This window comes from Xyrauchen texanus, chromosome 36, assembly GCF_025860055.1.
Source record: "Xyrauchen texanus isolate HMW12.3.18 chromosome 36, RBS_HiC_50CHRs, whole genome shotgun sequence".
Classification (NCBI taxonomy): Eukaryota; Metazoa; Chordata; class Actinopteri; order Cypriniformes; family Catostomidae; genus Xyrauchen; species Xyrauchen texanus.
Window position 1 is genome coordinate 19,520,200 of NC_068311.1, and position 13,053 is coordinate 19,533,252.

Sequence of the window (13,053 nt, forward strand, 5' to 3'; positions counted from 1 at the left end):
ACTTCAGTTTAGTTCAGTTTAATTACATTCTCTTCAGTTCAGTTTTGTTCAGTTGTCTTCAATGCCGTAAAAATCAGCTGCTAATGTTATTTATTCCCTCTCTTCTGTTCAGGTGATGATGATGAAGATGATCCAATGATCTGTGGCTTTTCAGATGACGTTCCCATGATGATTGCATAGCTGGATGACTCTTTCTCTTCTCCTCCTTCACTCCTCCCTCCACCTCCTCATCACATTTTCTTACCTGCCCATCTGGCACACCTTCAAGCTACCGAGCACCCTTCCTCTCGAACCCCCGTAAACTTAGATAGGCTGAATGTAGGTTTCAGGACCCCAAGGAAGAAACGAAAGCATGGAGCGAAAGAGATATTTTTCCATATAAGATGCACTTTTTTTCGGATGCGCAATAACTTATTTTTTTATATATTATAAATGTGGGTATTGGACTTTGTAGGCATTAACTGAAGCAAGTGAAGGAGTTTGTTAACTGATCAGCAGACTCACCGAACAGAGCAAAGACCCTTATTGTACAACAAACTCACGCGAGCATTACATTTGCTTAAAGCCAAAATAAGCACCTAGATATGGGTGCATCAGTGCAAAAACAAACAAAAAACACACAAAAGGAAAAAGTCAACAAAAATCAAACCTCATTTTTGTGTACAGAAGGAAAAAAATGAATCAATGAATGCTAATGAAAAGGGAAGGAGGTACATAGGCTGTCGACAGCAAATTCCACAGGATTTGATTTTTTCTACATATGCTCGATTTGTGTCACTTTATGTCAGTAGGCCTGCATTTGTCCACAGTACCTTGTTTACACTTTTTATCCATTTGTTAATTTTTTTGGTCAGCAATAGATTTATCCCCTCTGCTTTTTGAAAATGTGAAATTTGTTACCTAGTTTGGTTGTTTTATCAGTTATTTTAAGATAAGAATCATCTTAAGACAAAACAAAATGTCTTGCAGACAAAAACATCTCGGTAACAGTTATGTTATGTGTTGTATAGTCCGTACAAATCACTTGTGCTCACTGCTGTATTCCTTTGATTTATCCTACCGGTACTCATTTTATCTAGCAAAAAATACTATTGCATATCCTGTGTGCTGCCATGGTTTTAGTCCTTTAGTGTTCTCAGGGAACTGGGTTAATGTAGATTGTGCCAGCGTTATCAGTCACACTGCCACAGGCAGCGCAGTGTGTTGGTTTCTGAGAATCTGTACAGTAGTTCCAAATTGCAATGAAGCCCGTGCAGCTCTTGGCAGAGCATAAGGCTTTATTCTTGTCTCTTGTGCCAAGCTTACAGAAAAGCAGAGGGTAGAGCAGCCATCTTGCCTTCCCTATACGTTGTGAAGAGGTACATGTGTTAAATCCATGTTTCATTTTAACTGGATTGCGGGTGTTGCGTAAAAGATTTGTTTTATGAATGTATTGTTTTTTTTTTTTGTTTGTTTTTTTCAAATCTGTTTCACCTAATTTTTTTGTAACTTGTGTTGTGGTGACCAGAAAAAAGAAAAATGGTTACAGTCTACTCCCTCTTTCTCTAAAAGGATAATTAACCCAAAAATATATTTAATTATTTTCTCACCCTTGTGTTGTTTCAAACCTGAATGACTTTCCTCTGATGAATATAAAGTGAGATGTTACGCAGAATTTTTGCCTCAGTCAACATTCACTTTCATTTTGTGGAAACAAATAGAAGCATCAACATTCTTAAAATTTTCTAAAATGGGGTTGGAACTACACGAGGGTGAGTAAATGATGACAGTTTTGATTTGTTGGTGAACTAACCCTTTAAAGGTCATTTTAAATTAGGTTTATTGACAGTTTACATTCAATTGCGTGTTCATTATTAATAATCTCCATTGTTTATTGAAACAAATCTATACAGTTAATAGTAGTTATGGCAGTTTTAAGTGAAATTGTTTCTTTAAGTACCACATTGCCTTATTACAACACACTGAGTAATATATGTAGCAGTATGTCAAAGTGATCACACATGAACACACTCACAAAAATGTAAAAAAGTAAACAAGATGACAATTGAATAAAAAAAGACTGAATAATTAGATAGAAAATGTGTGTATTGACATATTGTGAATTACCACTGTATAACGTTTTGAAGTTCTAGTGCAGCACTTGTGTGAATTCTGAGCCACCGTTTTTCTTTTTATTGTTTGTATTTCTTATTTACAACTATTTGTGACAATGTTTGAACATTTATTTTTGGTCGATAAGATGTAAAATGTTGACATAGCAGTAATGTTGGGCACCGCCATGTTTAAGTCTTTGATCTTGCCTGCCTACTGAAGGTTTTAAAGATACAAATATTTTAAGTGGTACCATCTGAGATGTTTTATGAACCACTTATGATTAAATAAATGTAGAAAACTGTTGAATTTGGCTCCTCTTACTCTGTAGCAGTGGGATCGTCTGATAATCAATACTTCACACTTTATAACAGCCAATTAATTTACAGTGTTAACACTTAATAAAGCCAAAGTACATTCTTTTCTGCTCTTTGAAGTTCAGACCCATTAGTGGAATTTGACCATGTTAATGTGTGTGAGACTGTAATGAAGTATTCATCAGGAATCTCCTTGAGAGTTCCCTCACAGCTAATCATATTTTTTCCTATAAGGTTAGGTTTCAAAAGCTCAAGCAAAATTACATTTATCATTATAGGGTCATTTTAGTGCATGCATTTATCCAAAGCAACATACAGTGCTGTTATAGAAACAAACACTTCTTAAAGTACCTGGTGTTAAGTGCCTTGCTTAGGGGCACAATTTTGGTTCAAAGCCTACATTTGACACAAAACCACCTATTTATAAGCCTGATTACACATGATTTATTTTTATTTTTTAAAATAAGGATACCTAAAACAAACAGTTTGCATAATTTGCCAGTCACAGCTTGCAGACCTTATGCCCTGTGTTTATTGATGTGTGGGATTTATCTGAACCACAATTAGACATGTTTATAGAAGTGGTACGTCTTTATTTACAGTGTGTTCCTGTCCCTGTTTATTTACTTGTCTCCCTTTATTTATCCTCACACCACTCTCCAACACAATTTTTTCTTCATTCGTTTTGTTGATTTTTATTGAACGACCAGAAATTTTACAAACATCTACAAGAAAAAGTAATGGGCACTTATACAAAATTTCCCATTGAACTACTCCAACACAGTTGTAGAGACATTGCTTACATCTGTGATGTCATAGGGAGCGCACGGCTCACTGAACTTAAGCTGAGGTTTCACAACTGAATGTTTAAAAGGATGGTTCACCCAAACATTACAATTCTTTCATCATTTACTCACCCTCATGTCATCCCAGATGTGTATAACTTTATTCTGAGAGCACAAATGGAGATGGTGGCCAGAACTTTGAATGTGCAAAAAGCACATAAAGCCAGCATAAATGTTATCCACATGACTCCTTAAATCCATGTTTTCTGAAGTGATATGAGAGGTGTGGGTGAGAAACAGATCAATATTTAAGATATTTTTTTTACCATAAATTCTCTTCCCTGCCAAGTAGGTGGCAATATGCACAAAGAATGTGAATCGCCAAAAACAAAAGAAGCAGAATGTGGAAGTTAAATTAAAAGTGGAGATTTATAGTTTAAAAGCACTTAAATATTGATCTGTTTCTCACCCATGCAATTATGTGTATGCATTTGGCAGACACTTTTATTTAAAGAGACTTTCATCGTATTCAAGGTATACATTGTATCAGTTTGTGTGTTCCCTGGGAATCAAACCCATTATCTTAGCATTGCTAGCACAATGCTCTCCCAGTTGAGCTTCAGGAACACAGCTGTCAAATCGCTTCTGAAGATATAGATTTAATTACTGGAGTCATATTGATTACTTTTATGCTGCCTTTATGTGCTTTTTGGACTTTCAAATATCGCTACACCATTCACTTGCATTATATGGAGCTACAGCGCTGAAATATTCTCCTAAAAATCTTCTTTTGTGTTCAGCAGAATAAAGAAACTCAAACATATCTGATGGTACGAGGATGAGAAAATGATCATAGAATTTTCCTTTACGGGTGAACTATCCCTTTAAGAGACAAGATATCTATACAGAACCTTGTCCGTAGCTCCAACCGGTGTTTGTGAGAGAAATTCATCTTTGTTTTACATTAATATTTCAATATGGAGATGTTTTTGTGTACACCAACAGGGTGAATATCTATAATGACAGTGAAACGAATACTACCATAATGTACGTATTCAATTTAACATTACAAATAGGTTAATAATACGTTACAATTTGTGTATTTTATATCTTTACAATTAAAAAAGGTGTATTTATTCCTGCTTCCACCACCAGAGGTCTCTCATGCATTAATTAACGTCTGACGTCGTCTTCACGGACATGTTTGTACCTTCTCTTATTTCTTCCGTCGTTTGGCGGGAAGAACAGTTTCAACCAAAAAAAGACAGGTAACAGTTCCTACAAAAGCAAGAAGTACTTTAGTGCTCCAGGTGATCAGATCTGGGATGTCCAATTGCTATAAATACACAGAATTCTTCATTTTCCATGAAAACAGAATGCAAACGGAAGACACAATTCCTTAATTTTAGCATAGATTGGATCACTTGTATATTCTTGTTGGCAGGTTGTCTCATATGTCTACAATAATTACTTGTTTCTCCAAGTTTTTATCAAAAATGTTGTCATGAAAATCTTTTTCTTTCTTTCTTTCTTTCTTTCTTTCTTTCTTTCTTTCTTTCTTTCTTTCTTTCTTTCTTTCTTTCTTTCTTTCTTTCTTTCTTTCTTTCTTTCACTTGATGTAGTGTCCTCATTGACATTTGTAATGGGAATGTCATTGATGTGAGCTGTCCATTTTGTGCAGATAATGCCTATTAAGTTTTACAATGGCAGTGCTGCACTGGGACAACAATTACGTCAATGTGGTAATGGATCATCTGTGTCTTTAGAGAAAAGGTCAGACAGAAAGGTCTGTGTCTAAAAATAGATATGAAAATGTAGAAATATCTTTCCTTATCTTGTTTTCTAAACCCATCTGACTAAAATGTTGGTGATAATGTTTATGTGTATTGTTGTTGTTATAAATAATCTTTTAAATACATAAAACATCATATAAACCAGTACAAAAGGACCATAAAGATGACATAAAAAACAAAAGGACCATAAAGATGACTAAAAAAATGTAAGGTTGAAAGGAAACACCATTAGTGGGTGCACAAGCACAAAACACCAATTTTGTGTCAAATGATTTCTGTAGCTCTCTGGAGCACTTAATCTAAGATGTTTTTTCTTTTCTTGTTCTTTCTCTTTTCTCTATCCAATACTCACAGCTTGTTAATTTGTAGAGTAGGATTTCTGACACCTAAAGATCACTGCGATGAGAATGAGGAAATAGTAAAAAATGTTCAGAGTGCAGATTGTGTTGCTAGACAGACATTTTCATAATTTCATTAGGGATGATTTTAATGTTTTTTTGATCGGAGAAATATAACGTCACATTTTAAAATAATTTTAAAAATATTACATTAGACATAACCTTTTAACCAAATTATATATTTTATGTGATACATTATTTTTATGTAGTGGTTTGATGTTTCACAACTTTTACTATAATTTTTTCATGCATACTATGGATAGCCATAACTACTAAAATTTCAGCTGATTTATGCCTGTACTAATTTATGAATGGTCTCATTCATTTTGGGGAAATAAAGCACCTGTTTAGATTTACTGATCTTTGGCCCTTAACACATCTGTGATATCTTTGCATACAGACCTGATTGTCCCTGTGCGCCAGTACATCCTGTATTTGTGTGGTCAGCAGTATTTAGTTCAGCTGGGCCAGCCGGCATAACTCGGAAACATCAGGAGCCTCTTGAATGCTCCCAGGGGGTCAAAGGTCATCCGGCAGGTGGCGGAATAAGGGCAAGGGCAGATTCATCACAAGACGTTAACAAGTAAGTCTTAGAGCTCTTTGTGGAAGAACCAAAGTGTTACTAAAGCTTAAATAGATGTGAACAAAGTTGTCTTTTTCTTGTATGGCTTTGAATCTTAATTGATATCACTTTCAGTGATTCTAACAGCAATTTGGCCCTTTTCCTCATGGGTTACAACTTCCCTCTGCCTAATGCTGGAGACTGTTTGTTCTCGGCACTAGAGTGATGTAACTTCCTTGACCCTTTCATATAAATTCTTGTGATTGGGAGCTCTGCTGTCACAACACCAATCAAGGGGCATTAAGTGCAAGTCTGAAACATTTGGCATTCAGTTTTAGAGAGTAAGAAATGGAGAAACCCATTTTTCATAGGTTTGTTTTGAAATTACTCACCTTGGTTTAACAAGAAAAAAAAAAAAGAATTACAGCTAAGTACTTTTTAAGGTATACATTTGAAATACTGTAGGGGAGAGTGTGTATGATATTAAAATTTGAAATAAATAAAAAAAAACATACACTATCACCCCATTTTTCAAAGTTCATCCCACCATTTTCATGTGCCCAAAAAGGCATCAAAAGTTTGTAACATTCCAACAGAGTATCCTGGAAAAACTTGCTCCTAAAATCTCCATAGACATAATTGCATCTGGATAGCCAGCACTGTCCAACCGCAATACTGATTTTTATTGGACAATCGTGCAGGTCCTTCTAGCCAATGGAAGAGAATGGTGCTGTTCCTCTCCTAGCAACAGAACTCCACAGTTGTGCAAACTGAGCTAAGTGACAAATATTACATCACAAATAAAAAGTACTTAACCGTTCCAAACAATAGCCAACCCCCTCCTTCTTTTCCTTCTCATTTCACTCCAAAAACTCTCCTTGATTTGGTGAATGCTTGCGAGGACAAAGCTCCGCAACATGGAAACCAGCTGTGTTGCAACAGTTTGTTTCCCTGACTGCTGAGCGAACATGGTCACCACCTCACAAATTGTCATCCAGGACATTTTTTATTTGTCTTTTGTCGATAAACACTTTACTTGATCTACGGATTCCAAATTCTCCCTCATTTGGTCCTATCCCAACATCCTTTCTGACGTGCCGACAGTCTTGGCTCTGACTGCAGATACAATTACTGTCAATCTTGGTGGATGTTACTATGCCTGCATACCTCTCCAGGTTTTTGTGTTTTACTCCAGTGGTTCTCAACTTGTTTTTCTTCAGGACCCAGATTTTACAATGGACATCAAGTGGCAACACACCATAGTAAAAAAAAGTTACCTGTGTTTTTTATGTATCCTGGGTTGGATTATCAAGTGACATTATGTTTGTTGTTGATGTCACCAACAAATCACAAGTTAAAAACATTTATAATACAACCACCTGCCAAATATTGTGTAGGTCCCCCTCGTGCCACCAAAACAGCACCAACCTGCATCTCAGAACAGCATTCTGACATTATATCCTTCTCACCACAATTGTACAGAGTGGTTATTTGAGTTACCGTAGACTTTGTCTTTTCGAAACAATCTGGCAATTCTCTGTTGACATCTCTCATCAGCAAGTTGTTTCCGTCCGCAAAACTGCCGCTCACTGGATGTTTTTTGTTTTGGCACCATTTTCAATAAACTGTAGATCCCAGGAGATCAGCAGTTACAGAAATACTCAAACCAGCCTGTCTGGCACCAACAATCATGCCACAGTCCAAATCACTGAGATCAAATTTTTTCCTAATTCTGATGGTTGATGTGAACATTATCTGAAGCTCCCGACTCGTATCTGCATGATTTTATGCATTGCACTGCTGCCACACGATTGGCTGATTAGATAATCGCATGGATGATTGTTGGTGCCAGAGGGGCTGGTTTGAGTATTTCAGTAACTGCTGATCTCTTGGGATTTTCACACACAACAGTCTCTAGAATTTACTCAGAATGGTGCCAAAAACAAAATACATCCAGTGAGCGGCAGTTCTGTGGACGCAAACGCCTTGTTGATGAGATAGGTCAACGGAAAATAGACGGACATGTTCGAACAGACAAAGTCTATGCTAACTCAGATAACAGCTCTATACAATATAATATCTGAATGCTATGCTGAGATGCGGGTTGGCACGAGAGGGGCCTACACAACATTAGACAGGGTGTTTTAAAGTTGTGTCTGATCGGTGTATATAATAATAAATTATAGTATTTATGAAAAGAAATTAGCCAAAACACATTTAGAAATTTCAACCACAACTGCAACTGTTGTTATATAAAGGAGGTATTATAGATTCTACCTAATAGAGCATTTCCCTTTTTGATTTGTAACTAGTAGCACCCAATTAACAAGAAAAATAAAATAAAGTAAATATTTTTCCTAAAAATGTATGTCAACAAAAGTGGACAGTGAGACTGCACTGTGAAATTTTAAATAACACTAAGCTATAGAAAGTGTTGTTTCTTCATGTTTTTGAGATATTATATATTTCTGTAACACTGAATAAATAATTCTTGTTCAAAGTAATTTCCAGCATCATCCAATCACTCCCAACCATGTTAAAATAAAATGTAGCATTATCAAATTCTGAATCTATGTACTGATTACCACTGTCCCATGTCTGCCAAAATGTTGAGTGGTTATTTGCAGCCTGAAACTGAACTTTTGGTTGGATTTAAGGATTGAATGTACTTGACTGCAAAGAAAGCTATAGGATGGTCCCTTGCTCACTATTTAGGGAATAACTTAACCTCCAGTGTGCTGACTGTCTGCTCTGGTCTCAGAACAGTTCAAAATGCTTATTTTCATCCTAACTCCATAAAGACTCTGAAAGCAAAATGTTTCAGCTTTTGGATGAACCCATTTATTCTCAATGTGAAAATGCACAGTAAATATATAGGAATGCATTTAATTATGTTAATGAATAGAATCATATTGTACAGAGATAACAAAATTAAACATAAAATGTATATTAAAATGAAGCTAAATGACCCACAGATGTGTTGAAAGAGTAGAAAGTTATTCACAATAACTAACATGTTTTTCTACTTTTGAGGATATGTGGTGCCAGTGTCCACATATGTAAACATCATGTTTATCAGCATGCTGATGTAGCCCAGGCTTAATAATGGAAAACACTATTTAGCTGTCTGACAAAGTCCCTAAGGGTTAATTACATTTTTCTCATCTTTGATGGATTTGTTAGTGAGCAAATGGGTGAACTCTATGAGGCAGTGAGCTGACCAATCAGCTGTCAGCTAAGCTCCGTTACAGTTACGCCTCTAGGTTTGCGTCTCTGCACGTTCTTTTTGGCGCTGCATCTGAGCATAGGAGGCTGCGTTATTTATTTGGTAAGACAGAAAAAAACGACAGAGTGAATTAAGCATATTCTAAAAATTTGTATTACATATACTGACTATGCCTTGTTGTACAATAGAGATTAAAAGAGAGCTGTGCCTGAATCCACTGTTGTCAAGGAGTTAAAAGCAGTGAATTCCACTAAAATGGTGAGTTGGTTACCTGGTTACCCAACTGTGAGTTCGCTAGCATTTATGCTAATCGGCGCTAATGGGTAAAGCAATGCAAAGGTGCTAACTGTGTAAAGCTAATGTGAGCCTGCTGTAGTCATATGCTAATAGGGTAATTAGGCACAATAGGCTAGCGGAATACTAGTTACTACCTGTGAAAGGGACTAATGTTTTTGGTTGTTTGTTATAAAAAGAAATGGTACCTTTCCATACTGTGCTTAGTGTTAAATAGTAATGTTAAAACTGTGAATTTAATTGTGGTTACTGGAGTTAAAGAGGTAAATTTTTAGTGCATTCTTTCCACTGTTACCGGTGCAGAGGGGGATAAATAAGCACGCTAATGTCTTAATGCCTCTAATTTTCAATATTGTAGTTTAAGTGTAAGGGTATTAATACCAGTTGATGAATGTTTACATGCAATTGCAGTTTTATTCCTTATACTGCTAAAGTTACTAAGGTTCCATAAAACTTTTATTTGAAATGTGTGTTTTTAGGAAGGATGTCATTTTTGATGTAAATGTACTTTTGATATTTGAGAGAAATGTATATACTTTGATACCTGAGAAGAAACAAAAGAGCTGTTGTACAATGAGGGAGATATTTTGATATTGCATTATAGGTGTACTGAAATATGATTTCATTTTATTTTATAGTAGCCTGTAGTAGTCCATTTAAACACTGAATGGTAATTGAGAGAAATGATCTGGCCTTATTTTTAGGTCAGGTTTTGGTAAAGAGTTGGAAACATCCTGTATCTGAGATCCTTTCCACAGAGTGATACAGATCCAGACGATCTCCCAGAGATTCATAGATTCCCAGTCCAGGTGGCTGGGTGGCGAGCCAACCGTGTTTGATTCTGACTTTAGACGGATTGTCAGGATCTCCTTCTTCATCCTTATGGTGGTAGGACAAACACTGACATAAACTCAAAAGGGCCCCAACATTGATTACTGAACTCTTGTCAACGAAGGCAAGTGGAACTGAGCTCAAAGAAATTTAAAGACAAGGGATTTATTTATGTGCGCACTTTATTATTTTAGTTTGTTATTTTTCATAATTGTTTTCTTATATGTATGTACCAGCCATATGTAATTAATACACTTGTTACAAACTGTCATTCTGGTGTGGTATTCTTTTTATTGACATTCAATTCTCAGGCTCTCAACAATTTAGCATCTTCTGATTCTGGTCCAAGTTCACATTAATGATAACCTCTAAGACTACTTTAGACTACTACACCTATGTACGTTATTACTACCTCGTAATTAGGGTTACACTGACACAAAAAATTTACAGATTTTTTTTAAAGCAGCATATTGAACGAAACTAGAGATGCTACACTTTACAACCAAAAGGGTTTCAATGAAAAAACGTAGATATTTCTAAGAGGCACTTTTGTTGGCGCTGGATCCGTAGGAGCACTTCAAAGAAATCGACTGCATGCCGTTGTGTCACGTGACTCAGTTGTGTAGAAGTTAACCCTTTAAATGTCTATTGTCTTGTGAACAGTATACAGTTGGTTTTTATTCATTTAAATTATGTGTTGCATATAGTGAAGGCAAAATACAGCATCCACGCATGTAGAAGTGGGGTCGCACAAGGTTGATATGAAACTATAACTGTGTTGCTCTATTCCTCCTCTGTTCTGTTTGTCATGTTGAGCCTAATGTTTAAGAGGTTTTATTTGACTTCCTCCATAGCATTTTAAACTAGAACTTTCTAAATAGAATTCAAATTGGTCACATTAGTTTTTAGGTCTGCGCACCGCAATATCAAGGGAAGCCCATTTTTTGCGTGGGTGTGTGCCAGAGAGCAGAGCTGATCATTAGCACAAGCTGTTTACATTACACTCACACTGAAGTGCTGATCAGAAGCCTTTAGCTGAATGTGAGATTATCATTTAATTTGCATCAGCAGCCCTTAATTTTACTTGGTAGGCTGCCAAAACATTTTCACTGGGAGAAACATTGCATTGTTCTTTACCTGCTGTCCACAACCCAGTCAGAATATACCTGTGACCTACTTTTGGGCTGGGACCCACCAGTTGAGAAACTGTTGAGAAACTATGTTAGTCCATGTCTGTTAACTATCTGTTAGCTAGATCTATATTCTAGTGTAACCTAAAATTAACCTTTTGCAAATATTCATGGGCCTATTTCAAATTTACAGTTTCTGTATTGAAAGAAAATTTACCAAAAATATTGATGACTAATTTTACACTACATAGATGTTTGTCCAATCATATGCTCTCTAGAATGAAAATGTCCCTCCCACTAATACCACTTTTCACCAACTAGCAAGTTGCAAATTATGCTTAATGGCTATAACTTAAGTAGCCTATTTAAAAAAAAATGGACAAACCCTTTGATATGTCCCAGCCAATCTTCCTGTTTCAATAGTTAGATATAATAAGTTCTTGTCAAGCAATTCCATGGGGTCTTTACCTTAACTGTCCTAACTGCTAGTTTGCTGTCTGCTACTAAACATTCAAAGATTTTATATGGCAGATCTTACAAGTGCCGACACAGTGTTCCGTTGCAAACATTTTCATCCCTTTTAGATTCAGCAGAATGAGTCCAGACATTTGGAACATTAGTAACTCCTCAGATGAGCGTGAGAAAGACAAACAAGGCCAGGCACAGAGCCTGTTCTCCTAATACCAGATCCATCCTCTTTTCTGGACCGTTGGCGTGACATCTTCAAGAGCCGACTGGGATTTCTTTGCTATTTACACTTTTCAAAAATGCATTAATCTTCAGTGAGCTTTCCCATGTATTGGGCATCTTATGTTTATTGGGTTGGCTGGCTACAGATTTTTTTTATTAATTGTAAATATTTACAGAGGATGTCTGGCAAATGGAGGTATAGTTAGTACCTCTTCAACACACAGTGTGCGGATGTAACAGTGCCAAATATATTCCCATCTACTTTCAGCATTCTGTAGCTCATAAGATTTAACAAAACAAATACTTTTTGTCACTTTCGTTAATGCTTGCACATAGATTTGCACATTACTGGTACATGCAAATGTATGGGTAGAACTAAATACAGACCACATGAGTTGGAGCAACTAATTTAATGGTGATGCATATAATTTCTGTGGCACCAAACTTTACAAAAAATGCAAAAATCACAACTGTCTTCAAACAGTCTGCCCCCTTTTCTATTGGTCAAACAAACAGATAGTCCAGCTCAACACTCATGCCATTGGTTTAGCCAATGCTGCTTTGTCAGGCTGTCTGGTTTCTCAAACAAACTAAGCAATGTTTTGATAGTGCCACAGTGTGTATGCTTTTTGGGGGAATCAACCTACAAATAGTTTACTTGTAGTTGTCTCTGCAAGTTGGGATTGGAGAAAGTATTTTAACATCAAAAAGCTGTAGGCAAGTGATCAATTACTTCCTTCGTCTTTCAGCGAATCATTCTGAGGAACACATAGGAAACATAATTATTTCCTCTGGCTGTGTTTGTAGGTTTCTCAGTGAATGTGAAGATAGATGTTTCCTCTGGGTCGGTACTCTTCTGCTCTGTCTGTGTGTCAGCGCTCAGTCATGGTGGCGCCTGGTTCAGCACTGCTGCCACTGCCAGGGACAGTGTAGATA

At 36.4% G+C, this 13,053-nt stretch overlaps 1 protein-coding gene and 1 long non-coding RNA gene across 2 annotated transcripts in view; both read left to right on the forward strand.

Annotated features, from left to right (window-relative positions):
* The window catches only part of LOC127629864 (sortilin-related receptor-like), a 90,698-nt gene extending 86,113 nt beyond the window's left edge, over positions 1-4,585 (forward strand). Inside the window, exon 48 of the mRNA XM_052107141.1 lies at positions 113-4,585. Within this exon, the coding sequence (XP_051963101.1) occupies positions 113-180 (68 nt within the window). The 3' untranslated portion in view covers positions 181-4,585. The remainder of the gene's footprint in view (positions 1-112) is intronic.
* A 4,651-nt stretch (positions 4,586-9,236) lies between these two features.
* LOC127630192 (uncharacterized) lies at positions 9,237-10,562 on the forward strand. The gene is made up of 3 exons (XR_007968830.1): positions 9,237-9,274; positions 9,361-9,430; positions 10,171-10,562. It is a non-coding gene; the product is annotated as an uncharacterized LOC127630192 (long non-coding RNA).
* Positions 10,563-13,053: the final 2,491 nt, after the last annotated feature.